A 24,752-nucleotide genomic window follows, 5' to 3' on the forward strand; every position below is an offset into this window, starting at 1 on the left:
CAAGTTCACAAATTCAGTGGCAAATGCTTGTCCAGTGCACTGTCAGCGTAAGTTGCTTTCAAATGTCTATGACATTAAACCAGATGTGTTATAATACAGGTAGCTAGCAACATATCAACTTTAAGTTGCTCAGCAATTTTCTCGGAAAGATTCTTTTCAAACTGTTGCTTTGCCAAAACTGACTTTAAATGAGACAGTTTACAACAATGCCACTTTAACGCCCCTTGTGGCAACTAGAAGCTTCTGTGTTCACATACTTTCATAGAGCATGTTTCAAGCCTTAAAAGAAAGAATAAATAAATTACAAAAGTATCCATTTGGGCTACAGTCTCTCTTAGGACTTCAGCAGAAAAAACACCTTCAAAGAAGTGAATAGTTGAAGAAAACACCCTGAATTTTGTTTCCCCCCTGACTATACTGTACTTGCTTATTTTATCAACAGAGTAGAGAAGGGGTCGGCAACCTTTTTGACATGGAGTGCAATTTTTATTTTCCTGGTCAATGGCTGTGCCGATGCCCCCTTCCTCCCATGCTGGCATGCGTGCCATAGGTTGCCAACCCCTTCAGTAGAGGAAATGGGCCAAGCGTTGTATTCATATTTTCTTCCTTCTCTCCACATCTGAACACACTGATGACCTGGTAAGGCAGATTTAGGGAGGAGAGTGAAGAGTACAATGTAATGTAGGAACTTTAACTCATTTATCGATATTACTTAATAAAAGTAAATGTTAATCGCTTACTTTGTATATCTCCCCAGGTGCAGACATGTTTGTGTGACGTCACGCACCTGCATCTCGGCGAAATCGGAGTTGAAAATTTTCGCACAAGTTTCACAGTTGGAATTCTGACTTCAAGTGGCGTTCCATTGCACTTTTCCTTGTAGGAAGTTGGAAAATTCGACTTTCCAATAAAATGCAGCATTCGTATGCTTCCTATGTTGGCAGTAGATAGCCTTAAAGGAATAGTTCACCCAAAAATTAAAATTCTCGCAATATTTACTAACCCTGATGCCATCCCAGATGTGTTTGACAGACTGTCTTTCTTCAGCAGAACACAAAGTAAGATTTTTAGAAAAATATTGAAGGTCCTTATAATGTAAGTAAACTGGTGCCATCAGGCTGCTGGCTGTTTGACGGTCCAAAAGGCATATTTAGACAGCATAAAAGTAATCCACATGACTCTGATGTCTTCTGAAACAAACCAATAAGTTGGTGTAAGAAACAAATCGATAATTAAAACGTTTTTAACTTTAAATATTTGCTTCCGCCCAGCACTGTATTTCTGTTTCAAATGAACTAACTCTCCTGTGACGTTTGTTCCTCTGTTGTATACAAAGAACGCACTTACGACTTTTCTTGTGAACGTGCCATAACATTTATGTCACTGATTCGTCGACTGCTGGCAGGAAGTGATTTTTTTTTTTTTAAGTTAATAAAGCTTTAATTATCAATTTGTTTCTTACACCATCCCATCGATTTGCTTCAGAAGACATTAATTGATCGACTGGAGTTACTCTTTATGCTGCCTAAATATGCCTTTTTGACAATCAAATGCCAGCAGCCTGATGGCACCCGTAACTTACAGAGCTTCAACATTTTTCTAAAAATCTTAATTTGTGTTCTGCTGAAGAAAGACAGTCATACACATCTGGGATGGCATCCGGGTAAGTGAATAATGAGAGAATTTTCATTTTTGGGTGAAATATTCCTTTAAGTGATGTTCTTGCAAGAACTTGGAATATATTGTAAATATTAATTTACACAGTAAAGAAAACTGTGGCTTTTCTACAGCTCATGAGTCCCCTTTATGTCAACAGTGTTAGGAAAACATTTGATTTTCAGTTTCTGCAGTAAAAGGTCTGAATACTAAGTCCAAATTATTTTCTCCAGTTGTGAAGTCTTATGACCCTTTTGACCAAGCCAGCAGCAAAATTCTGCACCTTCACTACCACAAATGTCCAAGTTAAAGAAGACATTTAACCCTCTTTGCCTTGCTGGCATGTTTTATACTTTTCCTGCAGTTTATCTAAATGTGTCAAAAAGAGGTGTCTCTGCTGAAAATTTGCCTTTTTAAGAGTTTGAGTGAATTTTCTTCCCACTCTTCACACAGTCTATTTTTATACTTATACTCGAAGGAGTGCACAGTGTCTTCTTAATCCGGATTTTTAGGCACAGTGAAGAGCACAGGGTGGGGAATTTAAGGCTTAGGAAATGCAGACTGATAACAGGCAGATTCAAATAAAGCTCAATGGAAAAGGTTAACACTCACACTGAAGTTTTTATTTTTATTATTTTTAGCCTTTACATCACATAGACATGCTTAAATTTAAGCGCCACAAAATACTGCATATCAAAATAAAGGACAAAAAGAAGGTAACCCCCCCCCCCCCCCCCCCCCCGAAAAGGCTGGTTTAAACTAGCCATAGATGGTTTAAGCTGGTCTCCCAGCCTGTCCAAGCTCTCAAAGGCAATATAAAATGCATTCTTTATGAGAGATTATAGTTTGAAACTGTAACATCAGGGTCAATAATGTGATGCTACACATCTATTGCATTATTCAAACATGTATTTAAAATGCAATTCATACACACAATGATTTGACTAAAGAAGAGCCTCTCTCTTTTTTAACAAGCCTTTTTTAATTGCTGCTGGAAAAATAAATAAATAAATAAAGCACCCAGTCTGGTCTGGCCAGTCAGTTGGCAGGTTTTAGAGGGTTTTGGACACCTTCAGGCTGGTTAGGCTTAGAGACCAGCTAGCCTTCCAGGCAAAACCAGCTGTGCGCCAGCTTGGACAGGCTGGGAGACCAGCTTAAACCATCTATGGCTAGTTTAAACCAGCCTTTTCGGGGGGGGGGGTTTACCTTCTTTTTGTCCTTTATTTTGATATGCAGTATTTTGTGGCGCTTAAATTTAAGCATGTCTAGGTGATGTAAAGGCTAAAAATAATAAAAATAAAAACTTCAGTGTGAGTGTTAACCTTTTCCATTGAGCTTTATTTGAATCTGCCTGTTATCAGTCTGCATTTCCTAAGCCTTAAATTCCCCACCCTGTGCTCTTCACTGTGCCTAAAAATCCGGATTAAGAAGACACTGTGCACTCCTTCGAGTATAAGTATAAAAATAGACTGTGAGAAGAGTGGGAAGAAAATTCACTTAAACTCTATTTTCAGCAGAGACACCTCTTTTTGACACATTTAGATAAACTGCAGGAAAAGTATAAAACATGCCAGCAAGGCAAAGAGGGCTAAATGTCTTTAACTTGGGCATTTGTGGTAGTGAAGGTGCAGCAGCTCAACTGAATTTTGCTGCTGGCTTGGTCAAAAGGGTCATAAGACTTCACAATTGGAGAAAATAATTTGGACTTAGTATTCAGACCTTTTACTGCAGAAACTGAAAATCAAATGTTTTCCTAACACTGTTGACATAAAGGGGACTCATGGGAAATCCACACTGTTCGAGGGAATCAATTTACTTTTGGGGAATTGCTTACTTGAGGTCATCTCTGCATATTTGGCTGGGATAGGAGATGGTATTTTAACATTGATAAAATATGGATATCTGCAACTGGATGCCTGTATATTTGCTATGAATTATTCTGAATATTGTTATATTATTTTTCTTTCCTCATTTAATTAGTTCTTGCAGATGGAACAACACTTTTGTGAAATACCACACCCTTCATAAGGAATGCTTTTCCTTTCCATTTACCAATAGGGTCAAGTGGAATGTCAGGATGGTTTGGGATTTCAATTAATACATTTGCATAACTTCGATTCTCTATTTGATAGAGTACTATTACAGATGAGACTATCATTTTAAGATGTATCAAGATGATGGTGACCTCTTCATAAATAAAAAGGGGGGGGGGTGGTGGAGTTGGATTGAGATATTAATATAGAGAGAAATGTGTTTGGGGTGGGGGTGGGGAAATATCTCTGTTTCATTTATTTATTTTCAAAGATTTCATTCTTTCTGGTCCACATCTGCCTCTCTAGATGAAGAAAAATAAATTGCCTCATGCATGAGAATGAATATTTTTGTGGAATGTAACAGTGGTGACCTCAGGAGTTAGTTTCATTTTTTGGCCACAGATTAACTCTTTATTTTTTCTGCTATAGTCCAGTTGAACCACATATCTATTCACATATGGCCTTCTCTGGCCAACAGACACAAGAGGGACCTGGAGAAAGAAAAGTAATGGCACAGCCATTCACCAGATTATAAAACTCTACAAGCTACCTTCATTCTTCTATTCTTTCACATCCCTATGGATTTTGCAGTCTGCTCTATGAAAATCATGATAATGAAAACATTTATGTGTCCTTTTTATTGTGGGTTTACATGTCCATGCTTCTTCCTGCATTCCTCAAACAAACAAGATATTGTCTATTGCAGGACTGGAAAGAAAACTTAACATTTGGATAAATTAATATGGTAAATTAATGTACTTAATGGGATAGTTCACCCAAAAATGAAAATCCTTTCTTCATTCACTCACCCTCATGTTGTTCCAAACCTTGATTACTTTATTCCATGGAGCAGCTGGAGATGTTAGCCTCAGTCAACATGCACTTTCATTGTAAGAAAAAAAAAAAAAAAAAAAGACGCAATGCAGGTGAAAAGTGACTAAGGCTAACATTCTGCCTAACATCTTATTTTGTGTTCCGTTGTAGAAAGAAAGTGATACAGGTTTTGAATGACATAACGTTGTGTAACTTAACTTTTTGGTGAACTAGCTCTTTAAAATTAAAATGAACTATCTCTTTCCACCCAATGAATGTATGATTAATAAATTATAATTTCTAAATATAATTCTAATTTTACTGAATTACTGACACGTTTTTGAGACATTCACATAAAAACCATGACACAATAAATGAAAAACAGGTAGTCTATACTATTGCATGAAATAATTGTGATCATTGTGCACATTTTCATTTCATTTCAAATGACACGTTGGGATCATGCATAATATGGTTCACTGCCATGGTTACACAGCACTAAAGCATAAGAAGAAGGTGATTTATCAATTTCCTTTTCCTATTATGATACATCTAATTATTTTCAGAAAGGTCCCTTTGCCAATAGATTTAATTACTGCTTATTTTGCACACCTTCAATGAGAAGCGGAAATGCTCACAAAAAATCTGTCTTATGTGACAAGGTGCTAATTTGGTCTATTAGGCAGAAGTGCAAGCATACGTGTTCCTCTGATTCTCCCGGAGAATATAACTCCTCAGTTACACTCACAGGTGCTGTGTTTCTGAGTGTGAGAAACTCAGTATATTCACATGTCTATTTTTGATGATGAAAAAGTCAGGAAGAAAGAGGATATTATGGAGCATTTAAGACTTAAGAAACATTCTCAAGAACCTCGCATTTGCATTTGGAATGCAGAGATGTCAGGTGCAAGACAAGGGTGGAAAATTATATTGTCACAAAATGTTAAGGTAACGGAAAAGAGATAGAGGACAGGAATATGTGCGTGTGCCTTTCAGCTTAAATAAGCAAAGACAGAATAACAGCATTAGAGTGATGTCCATAGGCGAGATGGGTGGGGGGTGGGGGGTTGCAGCATGAAGCATTTAAATGTTTTCATTGATCATGGTATAAATAATGGGGGAGTTGTACTTGATTGTTTTGATTATTGGGGGTTACCTACCCCCCCCATCCCACCCCCATTGTGTTGCATCAGACTCCTGGTGCACTAGATATTAGGCTCTGATTCTCAGTGTGGTTTAATCCTTTCAGCAATGCTAGATTTAGCTTACACTGCAATATAGCTCTTTGCCACAAAATGTTTCCTTTCACTATCCTTTGTTTCAGGGAGTTAACTTGCACACTTCAATATGGCATAATTTTTTTTTACATTTTACTAGCTGCAGGCATTGACTAGAGAAATATTTATGTATATATCAATTCCATGTGCGGATAAAGGAATATTTCACCTGAAAAAAAATTCTGTCGTTATACTCACCATCCTGCTGTTCTAAACCATGCTGTTATTTCTCTGTGGAACACAAACATCCTTTTTAAAGAATCTTCACATAAATCTTTTCCATACAACAACAGTTCATAGTAACAAAGAGCTGTCAAACTCCAAAAAGGACAAAAAAATATTATAAAGAACCATAGATCATATGGCTTGTGCACTCTGAAACAGAGTGAGTAAATAATAAAATTAATTAAATTTTTGAGTGAACTATTCCTTCGAGGTTAAAATGGTACAGCTGTTTTTCAGTTAACTTTTTGGATGATATGCAGCATTAACAAATCCTCAACTCAAACGCTTACTTTTAATTCACTCTTATTGAAGCAAGACAAAGTCTATGTGGTTAATGACATCCTGTCTTCCAAATGACTGCAGTTCCCTATCTGTTACTCACTCGACGTTGTGTCGATGTAGTGACACTAGGGGTCACACTTGGGAGCCCAAAACACCTCTGGTCTTTGATAAAAGGCCAGTGAAAATTGGCGAGTGGTATTTGCATACCACTCCCCCGAACATACGGGTATAAAAGGAGCTGGTATGCAACCACTCATTCAGATTTTCTCTTTGGAGCCGAACGGTCGATGTTCACTGAGCTGAATTCCCATGGCAGTTCATTCACCTCTGCTGGATCTGACGGCGCATTTCAGCGGCTTCTCCCTCCTCTGCACTGGTGCACTGCAGAGAACGCCCCTGGGCGCTTCGGCAGAAATAAAAGAGTATATTTCTCTAAAAGAGCGGCACACACGGAACGTCTTTTTAAAGACGCATCTTTTTAAAGATGCCTTTCCGTTTGTGTGTTATTCCTGGTTGTGTTCGTTATCTCTCACCTTCTGATGGTCACGATCACTGTCTTTCATGTCTGGGCCCTACTCACACAGAGACAGCGTTCGTGAATGGATCATGTACTCATTGCGAGAACATGACCATGGCAACGTTGCGGTCGCGGCTTGCCTTCGTAAGAAAGCAAGCCACCCCAGCCGCTCCCCGCCTCGGTCCTTCTACCTATGGGTATAAGGCTAGCGTGGCTAGCACTGGGGCCGATTTGGGGACCCCAATGGGACCACCTCTGCCAGGTATCCCCCCCGCGGACCTCCCATTCCCAGCACGCTCGTCTGCCCCGATCGGGCTTCCAGATGAGTCCTCCGGCTCGTCTCACGGCGAGTTCGACCTCTTGTTCGGAGCCCACGAAGGTGATGAGCTCTCGAGCACAGCATCGGAGAGCGGGCTCGTCCAGTCGGACGTGGAAGCCACAGCTGGGCTCCCCCCCCCCCCTCGGGTACGGTCGCCCAGTCACAGGCTGACGCAGAGATGAGGGACATGCTTTCCTGGGTAGCCGCGAGCATCGGGCTAGAGTGGAACCCTCCGCTCTCCCCTGAACCCTCGCGGCTCAATGATTGGTTCCTGGGCTCGTGGAGGCACTCACAACCACGCCCCGCCCCAGTTCTTTCTTACCGGAAGTGCACGAGGAGCTGACAAGGTCGTGGGAGGCACCTTTTACTGCCCGGTCCCGATCTTTTAGCTCCCCCACCCTCACTACCCTCGATGGTGGGGCGGCCAGGGGCTATCCCCCCAGTGGATAAGGCGCTCGCGGTACACCTATGCCCGCAGAGTGCTGCCACCTGGCGTGGGTGCACAAAGCCCAAGGCCTGTAGGTTTACGTCATCCCTGATGGCCAAAGCCTACAGTGCTGCTGGACAAGCCACCTCCGCCCTGCATGCCATGGCTCTCCTGCAAGTCCACCAAGCCAAGGCGCTAAAGAAAATGCACGAGGATAGTTCTGCCCCAGGATTGATGCAGGAGCTGCACTCGGCGTCCGACCTCGCTCTCCGGGCGATGAAGGTCATGGCGCGGTCTCTCGGGCGGGCGATGTCCACTTTGGTGGAACAGGAGCGCCACCTTTGGCTCAACCTGGTCGAGATGGGAGAGGCCAACAAGGCACAGTTCCTTGGTGCCCCCATTTCCCAGGTTGGCGACATCTGTTCGCCCAACAGTTCAGCAAAAAAGCGGTTTCCTTGTTCCCTGGGTCACATAGCCGGTGCGCACAGCCATCATCACAACCACCATCCACCATTCCATTTTGGCAGGTTTGGCGCTCCAGCGGCGGTCTCACCGCCCCTGCACACCCAGCTGTGGCACAAATCCGCCCCGATGTGATGGTCTCCACGGGTCACGAGGACAGGCCTCTTCCTCCCCCATCCCAGGCTGTACCGGGGGTGGTCACAAGGAGCCAGGTAAGTGCTTCGATGTCCCTGAACTCAGCACGGCCACAACACGGCGTGGCACCTCAGGCTCCGCCCCGCCGCAAGGCCTCACCTGCTGGTACATCCGACGAGATTGACCCCTTGGTCCCCGGAGCCCAGAGCTCGGACGAGTGGCTTGCGCTTTCCAACCCGTCGCAATGGCTGGTCCAGACCGTCCGACTCGGCTACGTGATTCAGTTCACAGGCGTCTGCCCAGGTTCAGCGGCGTCCACTTCACCTTGGTGAAGGGCGAGAACGCCGCTACCTTGCGCGTGGAGATTTCTGCCCTCCTTCGGAAGGGTGCGATAGAGCCTGTCCCGCCGGCTGAGATGAAGAAGGGGTTTTACAGCCCCTACTTCACTGTACCGAAGAAAGGCGGTGGGTTGTGGCCAATCTTGGACCTTTGAGTACTGAACCGGGCTTTACACAGACTCCCGTTCAAGATGCAGATGCAAAAACGCATTCTAGCAAGTGTCCGGCATCAAGATTGGTTCATGGCAGTAGACCTGAAGGACACGTACTTCCACGTCTCTATTCTACCTCAACACAGACCCTTCCTGTGGTTTGCATTCGAGGGTCGGGTGTATCAGTACAAGGTCCTCCCTTTCGGCCTGTCCTTGTCCCCTCGTGTCTTCACAAAGGTCACAGAGGCAGCCCTTGCCCTGTTAAGAGAAGTGGGCATTCGCATCCTCAACTATCTCGATGATTGGATAATCCTAGCTCACTCTCGTGATGTGTTGTGTGCACACAGGGTCCTGGTGCTCTCGCACCTCAGCCGAATAGGGCTTCGGGTCAACTGGGGAAAGAGCAAGCTCCTCCCGGTTCAGAGCATCTCTTTTCTCGGCTTGGAGTTGGACTCAGTCTCGATGATGGCGCACCTCACGAATGAGCGTGCACAGTCAGTACTGACCTGTTTGAAGGCATTCAGACAGAAAACAGCGGTTCCACTGAAACTGTTTCAGAGGCTCCTGGGGCATATGGCATCCTCAGCGGTGGCCACTCTGCTCAGGTTGATGCATATGAGACCGCTTCAGCACTGGCTCCAGACTCTAGTCCCGAGATGGGCATGGCGCCGTGGGACACATTGCGTGGCCATCACGCCGGTCTGTCACCGCCTCTTCAGCCCTTGGACCGACCTCACATTTATACGGGCAGGCGTTCCCCTAGAGCATGTCTCCAGGCACGTCGTGGTTACGACAGATGCCTCCAAAATGGGCTGAGGCGCCGTATGCAATGGGCACGCAGCCGCCTGCTCCTGGACGGGCCCGTGGCTACGTTGGCACATCAACTGCCTCGAGTTGCTGGCAATTCTGCTTGCCCTGCGGAGGTTTCGGCCATTGATCCAGGGCAAGCATGTGTTAGTTCGGACAGACAACACGGCAACGGTAGCATATATCAACAGTCAAGGCGTTTTATGCTCCCGTTGTGTGTCACAAATCGCCCGCCGTCTCCTCCTCTGGAGTCAGCAGCACCTCAAGTCGCTGCGAGCCACTCACATCCCGGGTGACCTCAACACTGCAGTGGACGCGCTGTCATGGCAGGTTACCCTCAGGGGAGAGTGGAGACTCCACCTTCAGGTGATCCAGCTGATCTGGAGTCGATTCGGGCAGGCACAGGTAGACCTGTTCGCTTCCCAAGAATCCTCCCACTGCTCGCTCTGGTACGCCCTGAATGAGGCACCTCTCGGTATAGATACGCTGGCACACAGCTGGCCCCCTGGAATATGCAAATATGCATTTCCCCCAGTGAGCCTACTTGCACGGACCCTGTGCAAGGTCAGGGGGGACGAGGATCAGGTCGTCCTGGTAGCACCCTACTTCTCCACATGACATACTTCCGACAAAGCTCGGCAAGACCATGTGACGTATTTCCACTCAAATACCCCCCCTTCTCTCTGGACGGGGTGTGGTCTCCGCGGTGTCTTCCCCTTGGGAGGGACACCCCCCCGACGTAGACCTGGTGGCCCCAGTCAGTTAACTCTTTTTTTTGGGGGGAGAGGAAAAAAAGAGAAGATAAGAGGCCACGACTGGGCTAGCCTGTCTCTATCTTTTGGGCAGTCGACTTGTCCCCGAAGGGCCGTTCGACACTCATAAAAGCGTTGGGGGAGGTTACGTGTTGGCCTGGTGCACTGGCTACGAGGCACACAGTGGTCTGCCCGTCACACACCACCAGTTCATGTAATACAGTTCAGCCAGTTGTGGCGTTTCATATAGGGACCCCTAGTGTCTCTACATCGACAGAACGCCGAGTGAGTGACAGATAGGGAACATCCTGGTTACTTGCGTAACCTCCGTTCCCTGATGGAGGGAACGAGACATTTTGTCCCTCCTGCCACAACGCTGGACTACCCGCTGAAATGGCCGGGACCTTGTCTCGGCTCCTCAGCACAAAACCTGAATGAGTGGTTGCATACCAGCTCCTTTTATACCCGTATGTTTGGGGTAGTGGTATGCAAGTACCACTATCCAATTTTCATTGGACTTTTATCAAAGACCAGAGGTGTTTCGGGCTCCAAAGAATGACCCCTAGTGTCACTACATTGACACAACGTCTCGTTCCCTACATCAAGGATCACAAGTAACCAGGACAATTTCTCTCAGATGTGATCTGAATGCTGCATCTGCTTGCTTAAGGCTGGGGTCTATGTATGTTTATGTATGTATATATTATGCATTATCTACATTTGCGAAAATTAGCTGTAGACAAACGTGGACCGTTTACCATTTACAGTGGAATACTGTATTCCAAAACTGCAATTGGCTTGATCTTCCATTTCCAGTGTGATGGAACATCAGCCATGAATTTAATGGGGTCATGACATGAGGAATCAAATTTTCTTTGATCTTTTGACATTGTACTATAAAAACATACAAAATATTTCAGAACTCAAAACTTCCTCCTCACTGCAAAAAGAACATTTTTGGAAGTGAAACCAAACAGCCAAAACGACTTGTTATCTACTTCCTCAACATTGTGATGTCACACTGTGGTATACATTTGCATCTGACCGCCTGCACAACAACACATCAACGCCAACTTTACCTTATTACTTCTGTAGCCCTGCCCAGTAGTGGTGAGCAGTGAGATGATAAGAGGAGAGAGCAGGTCAGTCAAGAGCAGAGAGCCAACCAGAACAGTGGGCGTTTACTGTCAGATCTTAAAGGTGAAGCAGCACCAAAACCGAGCGTTTCTGATAGAGGGTTAGAATGAGGGTGGAAAATGATCATGTTTTACAAATATATGACTGTCTTTTTTTCCTGCAAAAAACTTTATTAATATTATAAATGAACCTCAAGGACATATTGAAATAATAAAAAAAGGCATGTCATGACCCGATTAAGATCTCCTTCTTGACTCATTGTTTGACTGCCAGAAGACATCTTTACACAATCCCCCCCCCCCCCCCCCCCCACGATTATAAATGACGCCACTCAATGAATTACAAATGCAATGTGATGAGGTCATATTACAAATGTAGTGAGGTTATGTGACAACCAACTAAAACAAGACAACAATTCTATTTCCAAGTCCACCCTCCTTATTTAAACATGAATCGCTCTTTACCATGATAGGTGTTTGTTGTGTCTCCTTCCCCCACCCACCATGTGGTTAATTAAGTCATTTCCTGTTGAATGGGCAATCCCTGGGTATGTTGGATGCTGGTACTGCTAAAACTCCATGTAAATGGAAATTAAAGGGGAAAATCTAATGTTTCAGTGGGAAGTCTTCAGTGACGATCACCCCCTGCTGCGGTTCCTCGTTTGGACATGTTGTACAGACACATCGATTTGTTTTTGCCATCTCTTCCGAACAGTGGGAGTACATTTACACTTCGCTGGGCACACTGAGAGTGAATCTTCAGGGGTCAGGTCTAGACAAGCAGCCCAGCAGACCTAAAACACATGTAGATCACACCTCCTATTACAGATGTTCTGCTTCATAATGCAATCTCTCAATGCTCATTGCACATCCTACCTCCATTTTATGGAAAAATGATTATGCTTTTATTTAAGATGCTTTACTTTGAATTTGATATTGTATTTGCTTATTACCTGAAACAAATCAACCCCAGTTACCAATCATTGCCTCTCCTGTGGGGGCTGATGTGCCTTCTCATGTGTTTTGTATAAGGCACGCAAGGGCAAATTCACTAAACAGTTGCACCACTTTTGATCATGGTATTTCAAAAAACCTGCTTCACTGCAAATTTTCATCTTCCAGTATATTTTTGTCTTGTTTTCCAGTAAAAATATCTAAACATCCTTAAAACAAGATACATTTAAAGTACTTGAGAATGAAAATATCATAAGATATTAAGTCTTATTTTCATAGAAATACAAATACAAAACACAATTAAGTGGGGTTTATGCTTCATTTACTGATGAGGCAAGAAAATTAAGCTTCATTCTGAGGGAAAATTGTTTTTATTTATTTTATTTTTTTATTAACTGATTGGCAAATGATTTTATATCTTGCTTTTGATTTTTTTTTTTAAATTAGAGAAAAAAAAAGACACTAACTAAGAATTTCATTTCATCATTTACTCACCCTCATGCCATTCAAGATGTGTATGGCTTTCTTTCTTCTGCTTAACACAAACGAAGATTTTTAGAAGTAAAACATAAAGGCAGCATAAAAGTAATACATACGACACTTAATTTACTATTAATCTCCACTTTCACTTTCACATTGTGCTTCTTTTGTTTTTGGCGATTTACATTCTTCGTGCAAAGTGCATCCACCCTGACCAGTAGGAGGCGATATGCATGAACAATGCAAGTTGCCAAAAACAAAAGAAGAATGTGGAAGTGAAAGTGGAGATTTATGGTTAAAAGGACTTAAATATTGATCTGTTTCTCACACACACTTCATATCACTTCAGAAGAAATGGATTAAAACACCAAAGTCGTATGGATTATTTTATGCTGCCGTTATGTGCTTTTTTGAGTTTTAAAATTTTGGTCACCATTTACTTGCATTTTAAGGACCGAAATGGATACTCTTCTAAATCTTTATTTGTGTTCATCAAAAGAAAGGCATACACATCTGGGATGGCATGAGGGTGAGTAAATGATGAGAGAATTTTTATTTTTGGGTGAACTCTCTCTTTAACCAAGTGCTAAATATGCTGAAATATTGCTTTAAATTTGGAGATTTTAAATTGCCATTCTTTTCAGTGCACAAACATGCCTTCTCTATGTAATTCAGGCTTGATATAAATTGTGCCTTATTCACAAAACCTGCTATTTAAGTGCTATTTAAAGCAAATAACTGGCTGCTGTTTCTACGTCAAAGCCAATTTCTGTACATTTAATTCATACATTAATCAGTGGTATAGACATGGCCAAATGCTAATGCCTTAAAATCATAGCAATATTGCACATCAAGGATATGTAAACACATTGCTTGCCAATGTCAAATATACTGTACATTGGTAATTTACATACAAATAGCAGGTCAAATTTCCATAACTGGTCTAAATGCAGCTATTATGACATTCAGTCTTTGGAAAATATTTTTGAATGACATGACATTGAATATTTTCAGTGACTTCTAATGACATTATTCTCATAATGAACCTCAAACTAATTTATCCCAATTGACATGCCCAGTGTGCAGAAGGTTTTAAGGAGTTTATATATACAGATGCATCTCAAATTAGAATGTCATGGAAAAGTTCATTTATTTCAGTAATTCAACTCAAATTGTGAAACTCGTGTATTAAATAAATTCAATGCACACAGACTGAAGTAGTTTAAGTCTTTGGTTCTTTTAATTGTGATGACTTTGGCTCACATTTAACAAAAACCCACCAATTCACTATCTCAAAAAATTAGAATACATCATAAGACCAATAAAAAAAATAAATAATAAAAAAAACATTTTTAGTGAATTGTTGGCCTTCTGGAAAGTGTTCATTTACTGTATATGTACTCAATACTTGGTAGGGGCTCCTTTTGCTTTAATTACTGCCTCAATTCGGCGTGGCATGGAGGTGATCAGTTTGTGGCACTGCTGAGGTGGTATGGAAGCCCAGGTTTCTTTGACAGTGGCCTTCAGTTCATCTGCATTTTTTGGTCTCTTGTTTCTCATTTTCCTCTTGACAATACCCCATAGATTCTCTATGGGGTTCAGGTCTGGGGAGTTTGCTGGCCAGTCAAGCACACCAACACCATGGTCATTTAACCAACTTTTGGTGCTTTTGGCAGTGTGGGCAGGTGCCAAATCCTGCTGGAAAATGAAATCAGCATCTTTAAAAAGCTGGTCAGCAGAAGGAAGCATGAAGTGCTCCAAAATTTCTTGGTAAACGGGTGCAGTGACTTTGGTTTTCAAAAAACACAATGGACCAACACCAGCAGATGACATTGCACCCCAAATCATCACAGACTGTGGAAACTTAACACTGGACTTCAAGCAACTTGGGCTATGAGCTTCTCCACCCTTCCTCCAGACTCTAGGACCTTGGTTTCCAAATGAAATACAAAACTTGCTCTCATCTGAAAAGAGGACTTTGGACCACTGGGCAACAGTCCAGTTCTTCTTCTCCTTAGACCAGGTAAGACGCCTCTGACGTTGTCTGTGGTTCAGGAGTGGCTTAACAAGAGGAACACAACAACTGTAGCCAAATTCCTTGACACATCTGTGTGGTGGCTCTTGATGCCTTGACCCCAGCCTCAGTCCATTCCTTGTGAAGTTCACCCAAATTCTTGAATCGATTTTGCTTGACAATCCTCATAAGGCTGCGGTTCTCACGGTTGGTTGTGCATCTTTTTCTTCAACACTTTTTCTTTCCACTCAACTTTCTGTTAACATGCTTGGATACAGCACTCTGTGAACAGCCAGCTTCTTTGGCAATGAATGTTTGTGGCTTACCCTCCTTGTGAAGGGTGTCAATGATTGTCTTCTGGACAACTGTCAGATCAGCAGTCTTCCCCATGATTGTGTAGCCTAGTGAACCAAACTGAGAGACCATTTTGAAGGCTCAGGAAACCTTTGCAGGTGTTTTGAGTTGATTAGCTGATTGGCATGTCACCATATTCTAATTTTTTGAGATAGTGAATTGGTGGGTTTTTGTTAAATGTGAGCCAAAATCATCACAATTAAAGAACCAAAGACTTAAACTACTTAAGTCTGTGTGCATTGAATTTATTTAATACACGAGTTTCACAATTTGAGTTGAATTACTGAAATAAATGAACTTTTCCACGACATTCTAATTTATTGAGATGCACCTGTATATATATACTTTCAGTTTAAACTTAGTACCGATACTGTGCTTTGAAAAGAATGTGCACAAAGTAACAAGATAGGCTACTTAAAGTATTAACACACATGAGATGCCAAACAACAAAAATAACAAGAGTGTAACTAATCTAAATTTCATTGAAAGTATCACACTAGATTCCTGCATTTCTCACCACTTTTGTGTATTAATAGTGTCATGTCATTTCCAGCATATTTTATTTAGCATATCTTAAATATACAGTATATATCATGTGTATACATACCTTATTAGATGGGAGGAATCTTAATTTTATGCACATAGCAATCTATGAATTGAGATCACCACTGTGCACTAAAATCTGAATTGTGCCATTTCTGTCATTCTGTTTGCATCACCAAACAGAACTGCAAAACAAGGGCTGTTTTCAAACAGCTCTCCCGAAAACGTTTTCCATCTGCTATTGGTCAAACAAACAAAGAGTCGTGCCCCATTTATTGAGTCAGTGTTGCTGTGTTAGGGCTGGTCGGGACTCTCAAACAAGCACAGCAATGTTCTGATGGTGCCACTGATAGGTTTATGAACCTTTTCAACCAGCTTATTCTAGTAAGCTCTGAATACATGAGGGCAATGTTCAAAATCGAATTGCAGTGGAATGGAAATTGTTTTTGTTGAATACCATTATCTCTGGATTTTGGGGTGTTTTGCTTCTAAAAATAAAATGTGCTGATGGTGTAATCATCTGAATAGCTGATAATATAATTCTCCTGAATACACCACTACAATAAACAAAGCCTGCTCAATTAATTGATTTGCACAATTAAAATGCATAGCTCAACCATTCTTACTGTAATAACTAACTCTTGTATATCACCAAGGTTCAATAAAAAATGGGAGGCTCCATGTAGAAACTGCACTCTGTTTAACTAATATCATTGATTCTTCCTTCATGAAATCTATTTCTCAAGCTAATATAATGTCTGCATTGCAAAGTATTATTTCATTGGACACATTTTAATTATTCAACACCAACCTCAAAGTTTTCTGCATTCATTTCGGGGTCTCATTAGCATCTGAAAGTTTTTCAAGGGAAAGTTTTAATTAATGACCCAGAAAACAGATATTACACTGTGTTACACTAATCTACCAGCATATAGTGTTTATTGCTCAGGTAGACAGACAGACAGACAGACAGACAGACAGACAGACAGACAGGCAGACAGACAGAAAGATGGACGGATGGATGGATGGACAGACAGATAGATAGATTAGGGTGACCATATTTGGTTTTCCAAAAAGAGGACACCTTTTTGGGGGGGATTGGGGTGGGATGGAATGATAGTGTTCAAAACAGTGTGAACGAATGCAAACTTTAATACAGTAAAAAAGACTCTATTAGCATAACATAAATATATATAAATAAATAAAAATGTCCAACATTCTTTTGAATGTCCATGTACTAAAATAAAATATGTGATGCCATGAGTGTACCTTCATTTACTAGTACTATTATTTTGAATGGCCATGGAAAATGAGGCACTGTGATAACAAATATACCTGGTCGCAAAAAGTAGTCCGTTAATTTACCTGATGAACTTTCACCTTTTGCTGACCCTTTATGCTTTGCAGAGCTAATGTGTGCTTCTAAATCACTTGCACCTTTATTAGCAACTGACACATAAGTGCCAGCTTTACATGTCATACATTCTGCTTCCCACGGATCTCGACCTGGATGAAAGCATGGGAATTTTTTGTGCAAATCTTCTGTAAATTTGCACTTTCGTTTGGGTATTGTTTCCACTCAGCTGTCATTTGCTGCTACTGTCAAGCAACTGTTTGATGCCGAACACAACAGCGCTTCGCGCGTTCGCGGAGAGATTGATTGACAGGCGGGAATTTGGCCAATAGTTGCTGCAAGCCTCTTATAATCGACCAATTGGTGTGCGAGAAGGCGGGACTTACAAAGAGGGGTTAAATCAATGCAAATATGCGTGCACACACAATGAAGTATTAGGCCAGATGCACATCATAATGCAACTAAAGCCGAATCCCGGACATTTTCGCAAATTTAGAAATCCCGGCTGGACGCTTTTTTAAGGTCCGAAAAAGAGGACATGTCCGGGAAAAAGAGGACGTATGGTCACCCTACCACTGGAGTCGTATTGATTACTTTTATGCTGCCTTTATGTGATTTTTGGAACTTCAAATGTCCGGTCACCATTCATTTGCATTGTATGGACCTACAGAGCTGAAATATTCTTCTTAAAATCTTAGTTTGTGTTCCACAGAAGAAAGAAAGTCACACACATCTGGGATGGCATGAATGTAAATGATGAGAGACATTTCATTTTTGGGAGAACTATCCCTTTAATTTCTGACCCTGTGGGTATTAAACAAATATTGGTATTGCCTATATAGGCCTATATATGATTGGTTGCCTTTGGAAACATCTGAATACCATATATACAATGGTATTACAGTGGGTATTATAACATGGATTTTATTAGGGATTTATGCCTATTAGAAAAAAAAAAAGAACCATTTAGGATATGGTTCATGGTTGCCATTGGAAACAGCAGAGTACCATAAAACTAATTTATATGGTATTACAAAAATATGTGCATTGCATTTTGAATTGTAGCCTATTTACATTATGTATATTATGGGTAAATATATGCATTAATACATTTTAAGGATATGGTTTATTGCTACCATCGGAAACAGCACAGTGTTCTAAATGACGTCATATCGTACAATGTGGGGTATTAAAAGTGAGGCTATTATAACAATATTTAGGATATGTTTCATACATTTCGACCCATAGGGATGAGTGCGTCCTGTCCTGCAGCCGTCCGTGTGCAGAGTGTGTTCTGGCCCTTTAATAAAATTCCAGTGCCTGGCCCAGCTCTGCGTTGGGATAACACTGCTGCTGGGAACATCAGGAATGGTGAAAGGCATGCAACTCCATCCCGGGAAAATACTGATGCATACAACATCCACACTTGCTCGGTTTCACTACTAAATGCGCGTTCCTCTGAGGGTCATCAGTATAGTGTGGCATTTTTCTTAAGGCATTATGTTTGCATGATTTCTGAGTTTATTCAACAACTCGTCGCCAAACTTTTTGCCGCTAACCTGCTCGCCTTGCATCTCCATCTTTTATTTCCCAAGTAAGTGCAAAACTGGTTTGGTGGCCTGTATAAATACATACAAACGTATATGCTAACTGTTAAAAATACCTCGTTGCAATGCATTTTTATTAAAGAGTTTGCATGGAGTTTAAAGAACTGTTGCTATTAGAGCTAACCAGTTAGCCGCCTGTGTTCAGTAACAGTGAACGGGTCCTTTACCACCCTCATACCATCAATCTCGACCTGTAGTAGTAGTAATAATAATAATAATAATAATAATAATAATAACATTTTTTTATTTATTATAATGGCTCTCTTACTTTTCCCTCCGGCTGACTGTTTCTACGCAACACACACCCCATAATGTTTCGTTACACTCTTTCCGTTCATTAACATGCGTTTTTCATGCTGCACTTGTAGTGAACAGTTTAGTAAACACTCCTACAAACGCTTTTACTTAGTAAACATAACTAAAACAGATTACTTTATTTGTTTTAACTTCTAGAATCGGATAATGTCATCTTTGATGCTGTGAAGTTGGATGCAGAAGATCAGTTTGGCTGGAGATAAACACCTGTTGCTGCTGGTGGAGTTTGTTTAAGGACACATCTGGAATATCCATCCATTTTTGGATTAATAATGAAAGTGACAGTGACTTTTGGAAGGACTGGTGTAGTTGTCCCATGTAAGGAAGGATGGACGGTCCGGGACCTCATCCAGCAAGCCACCCAGAGATACAGAAAACTACTGGAGCAGGTGAGTATTATGACCTTATTAGGTTTAAAGGAATTAATCATACTAAAATTTTGTCAACATTTGCTTATGCTCATGTTGTTTCGAATGCGTATGAGTTTCTTTCTTCCATGAAATGCAAAAGAAATTGTTGTGCAGAATCTCCAAGGACTCCAAGCTGCTCTTCACCAAGTTTGAAAATGTGTAGAACGAGATTTTAGAGCTACGGTGGAGTGGAAAATTTCAAGCAAATGAAGGCTTAAATTTTCATCTGTTTTATTGTGTGTGGAGATTCACTCATGTATCAGCCAAACATTGGTATTTACTGTTAAAAGCAACTATCTGCAAGGCTGAAAAAAAAACAAAAAAACATATCGGACATTTGCAACTAACTTGATTATTCATCTTAAATGGATAGTTCACTCAAAAATGAAAATTCTCTCACCATTTACTCACCCTCATGCCATCCCGGATGTGTATGACTTTCTTTCTTCTGTAGACAACAAATTAAGGTTTTTAGAAGAATATCTCAGCTCTGTTGGTCAATATATTGCAATTGAATGGGTACCAAAACTTTGAAGCTCCAAAAAGTACATAAAGGCAACATAAAAGTAATCAATAAAACTACAGTGATTAAATCAATGTCTTCTGAAGCGATCCAATCGGTTTGGGGTGAGAACAGGCCAAAATGCAACGCCTTTTTCACTGTACATCTTGCCATTGCAGTCTCTAGGCATGATTTCAAGCTCGATTACACTTCCTAGTGCTTGACACATGCGCTGAGCGCTAGATGGTGCTAGGAAGTGTAATCAAGCATGAAATCATGTTTGCCGAGGAGACTGCTGATGTCAAGATTTATAGTGAAAAATGGATTACATTTTGGTCTGTTCTCACCCAAAACTGATTAGATCACTTCAGTAGATGTTGATTAAACCAGGGTTTCTCACGCACATAAAAATGATCTCAGTAATTAATTAGTTCCAATAAGTTTTAATACTGATGAACCTTGCATAACGGCCAAGCACTGCTGTCTTGTTGTGTGAGGCTTCTGTGTGCAAAGTGTTTAAATGACATTACATTTGGTTTTATGTTTGGAAATGTTTTATTCCATTGTGTTTTTTCCAGATTAACATTTTTATTGATTGACTCTCAAGCACAGTACAGAACAAAGCAAAACACACATGCACAGCGTTAGCCATTATCCCCCTTTAACCCCCATTAATTCCCTATCCCCCTCCCAATCCCCAACCCCACCCCAACAAACATTACCATGGTCCGAGCCTGAGTATACTCGTATAAACATGAAGAGAGAGAGAGAAAAAAGGTTTTCTCTACACATGGCCCTGACCGAGAGCCTTCCAGAAAGGTCATGTATTTGTCCCATTTCTTAACTTGTGCATCGAATGTGCCAAGCTGGTTATATGACATCTTTTAGAATGCCGCCACCCTGCCCAATTCGGTGAACCATTCATTCAGTGCCTATTGACTTCCATAATCTAAGAATTATTTGTCTGCCAATCATTGCACTAGTTTGGACCCAGCTTTTTGTATATTTGTCACCTACTTTAATAACAGCCCCATCACCCAGCATACGTAGTCTGGGGCAGAATGATATTTGAGTATCTAAAACATCACGGATAAAACTCTGGACTCTTAACCAGAATTCTTGAATCTTGGCAGAGAACCACAGAGCATGGGCTATGTCTCAATCCTCCAACTGACATCGCCAGCAGATAGGTGTGTCCTTTAAACCAAGCCAAGCTTGAACCAAGATGCAAAATCTTAAACTGAATAAGGCGTACCCTTGCATCCCTAGACATAATTTAAATGTTTTTTTTTAAATTCCCACTCCCCATCCTCCAATACCAAGTTCAAATCTCTTTCCCATAACCTCTTAAGAGCTGTTAAGGCCCCATCACCAAGACCCTTAATCAACAAGGAATAATACACTGATGATTTATGACCATTTTCAATGGCTGTAAGCACCATACAGAGAATGTCTGCAGCTTTAGGGGGCTGTGTACTACCACCAAGAATAGTACAAAGTAAATGGCACAACTGTAAATACCTGAAAAATTGAGACCTAGCAATCCGAAATTGCTGTGTTGTATTTTCAGGTGATTTCAAAGCTCCATCAAAATTAGCTCTAACATAATCTCTCAAATTTGCTAGAAATAAAATGCCTAAATACCTAATGCCTTGCTTGGGCCATTAAAAGGTGCCAGGTTGGAAAGCTGAGGTAGGGCAGTATGCTGTTAGAGCAAGAGCTTTTGAATGTAAGTTTGTGGTATTGTGTTAGATGTACACTTAATGTACAGCACTTTGCTCTACACTGAAGTTTTTAAAATGCTTTATAAATAAACTTGACTTTGACTTACATACAGCCATTGTAAAGCAATTACAAGTTAGAAATACAGCTTAAGTGATTCATATCAAAGAGAGCAAAACAAACACCATAAGATGAACTTCGGAAGACAGTCCGTTGGATATTTCTGGTTTTAGTGCCATCTGCAGGGCGAAGAAATATCATCAAGAACACTACAAAGCTCAAACAGTACTGATATTGTTGAAATTATCTGAAATTATTATACTGAAATTATTATAATTTCCCCCTTGTCAAAGCATGAGGAAAGCACCATGTTCTTCTGAAGAAAAATAAACAGGATTGATTCATTTGTTTTTATTTGTTCCCATAATATCATATTGTTCATAATTAAACAACAGTAATGATACAATAACACAATTTAATCATTATTCATTGTGTCAAATTATCATGTCATTTTTAACTGTCACTTTTTGCTTTTCTGCAAATAAAAGGAGTAAAAATGGGAAACATTTTTCTCAAGTATTTCTACATCATAAAGGCTCTCTTCTGTTTGGCAGTGAGCATTGCACGATTTATATTCACATAAATGACAGTTACACTGAAGTGGAAAATATGTACTATATACTATAAATATATACTATATACTGCACAAATACAATGAAATGAGCTAATATTGGCTCCCCTGCCAAGTCATCTTTATGTGAGATTCATTCACCAATCATAGAAGTCACTGCGGCAGTTACCATGGGAATAAGCGGATTCCACAATTTGTGTTCCAGAATATACAACTTTTTTATATAGGCTGTTTGAATATATTGTTCTAAACTTCTGTTATGTCGTATTTTTATAATAGTCAATGGCTTTAGTTTGAGTTTTTTTTATTGCTTTTTTTATTGCTTATTTGATTACAACATTGCAACACAATGTTTATAATTCAGGTATTTTCCACGGACCCCCTGGCTATTTGAAAAGGACCCCAAGGGGTCTGCAGACCACAGTTTGAGAAACGCTGGATTAAACAACTGGAGTCTTATGGATTACTTTTATGATGCCTTTATGTGCTTTTTGGAGCATCAAAGTGTTGGTCACAATTCACAAAACTGGGATATTCTAAAAATCTCTTTTGTGTTCTCCAGAAGAAAAAGTCACACACATCTGTAATGGCAAGAGGGGGAGTAAATGATGAAAGCATTTAATTTTTTGGGTGAACGATTCCTTTAAAAGCTTGACACAGGGACAAGCTGCATTCAGAATTCAGTTAATGTAAGTTAAGAATACCTTAATGTGAGTAAATAATGTGCTTTTTGTTTCAATGTTTTGTTTATAACTTAGAGACATGTAGAGAAAGAGAATAAAGTGTTTAATCAAAAGTGATTTGAAGCAAGGTAGCATTAAAAAAAGCAGAACCACAAAGCTAGTTATGTGTAAAAGACTTGAATTATAGCGCCCAAGTCATAAGGACTACTGTTGTGGTAATTTGATGGTGCTTTTTTGGAGCTTGACAGGCCCTGGTCACTGTACTGTGTACCTACACTGTGTAGAAAAGAGCAGCCTAGACATTCTGCTGAATCTCCTCGAACTGATTTGGAATGAAATAAGGGTTATTAAATGATGACAGAATTTGAATTTTAGATGAACTAAGGCCATAATGTGTTTGTGTTCTTCTTTTATATGTTTATAAAGGTTAATAATAATTTATGGGATTTGTTCCTTCACTAACTGCAATCGACTTAATGTCAGCTAATTAACTCATATTTGAACACAAAATTGGCAAAATCACAGAGGGACTACCACACGCTATATTACAGCCCCTTTTTAATAGTTGGGTTTACATTTAATTAGAGGCTGTTCAAAAATGTATGCTGTTCCTTATGGCACTGAGTGAACTGTAAAAGTCCTCATTCATTAATTTCAAACCTGTTAGTCAAAATCACATCCTTGGTTCCTGATGGGAGCTGAAATGTCGACCTTGTCTCAATATTATTGTAAAATTTAAAAAGGGTTCACAAGTTGGGGGGCGGAAGTGCCTTGTCCAATTTTTCTTTCTGATGAATGCAAATCAGAGTTAAAATATGGCGGCCAGTCTCTCCCCTGAACACTGACCCTGTGCCCTCTCATCAGACGTCTCCCTCATTGCTGCTTGAGCTTCATTATTTAAATAGTACATCAGTTTGAGTGGCACCCATTTTCACCTGCTCTCTCAGACCCCCGTGGACTGGTGGGGATGAACAACAGGCTTTTCATCCTGCATCTCTCCGGGAGCTGCTAGTCCTAAATGTGATTGTAGATTGCTGCGGGACTTCTTCGCTTTACAGTTTAGTGTGCTATTGCTTTGTCTTTAGAGTGGTCAATTTGACTGATGGGAGATGGTCTGTGCAATTTGTATCGATGCAGGTACGAGTACTGATCAGACTGTGGGTGGCGGTGGCCTTGTATTGCACCCTGTCGCGTATCAGAGTAATATCATGCAATGAATTCTGCGGGTCAGGGCGGTGTCTTGAGATTGCTGGTCATATCTGGGTATTGCTTGGGTTTAGTATGCCATCGGCGTGCAAGATCTTAACAGGCATTTACTCACAGAGGCCACTGCGTGTCAAGCTGAGCTCAGACAATTTTTTTTATTTGGTATAGGCACATCCTTTCACTCAGACACGTTTATGTGCATGCCCAGCCTTTATTAGTGTGTTTGTTATTCCCATCAGCCCAGTGTTATTGGCTGTTAGTCTCAGAGGAATAGACGTGTGAGTTGGTGATGCCCGGGAGGGCTCAGTGAGGATGGATGGAGCTGCTTGAGGGATCTTGATTGGCTGTTCTCACCAGGGCCTTATTTCCAGGCCAGGGTGGTTGTCTGATGTTTGCCCTTGCAGAGTATCTTTACTTTTGGCCTCAATCGGTCAGGGTCAGAAGACAAAGAAGAGGGTCCAATTGAATAGTAATCGAGATTAAAATGACAGCTGCTGCAATTGGAAAGTTGTAGAAAGTGTAAATTACAGCATTTCATATAGGTCTACCGTTACATCAACATTTGATATAGATACAACTTAGGGCTGTCACGATTATACAATTTGACTTATGATTAATTGTCAAATAAATAATTGCGAGTATGACG

At 40.9% G+C, this 24,752-nt stretch overlaps 1 protein-coding gene across 1 annotated transcript in view; it reads left to right on the forward strand.

Annotated features, from left to right (window-relative positions):
- Positions 1 to 18,383: 18,383 nt before the first annotated feature.
- Positions 18,384 to 24,752, forward strand: part of LOC127447692 (partitioning defective 3 homolog B-like) — a 466,221-nt gene continuing 459,852 nt past the window's right edge. Inside the window, 2 exon segments of the mRNA XM_051709699.1 lie at positions 18,384 to 18,624; positions 19,091 to 19,341. Of these exon segments, the coding sequence (XP_051565659.1) occupies positions 19,225 to 19,341 (117 nt within the window). The 5' untranslated portion in view covers positions 18,384 to 18,624; positions 19,091 to 19,224.

This window comes from Myxocyprinus asiaticus, chromosome 11 (genome assembly GCF_019703515.2).
Source record: "Myxocyprinus asiaticus isolate MX2 ecotype Aquarium Trade chromosome 11, UBuf_Myxa_2, whole genome shotgun sequence".
Lineage (NCBI taxonomy): Eukaryota > Metazoa > Chordata > Actinopteri > Cypriniformes > Catostomidae > Myxocyprinus > Myxocyprinus asiaticus.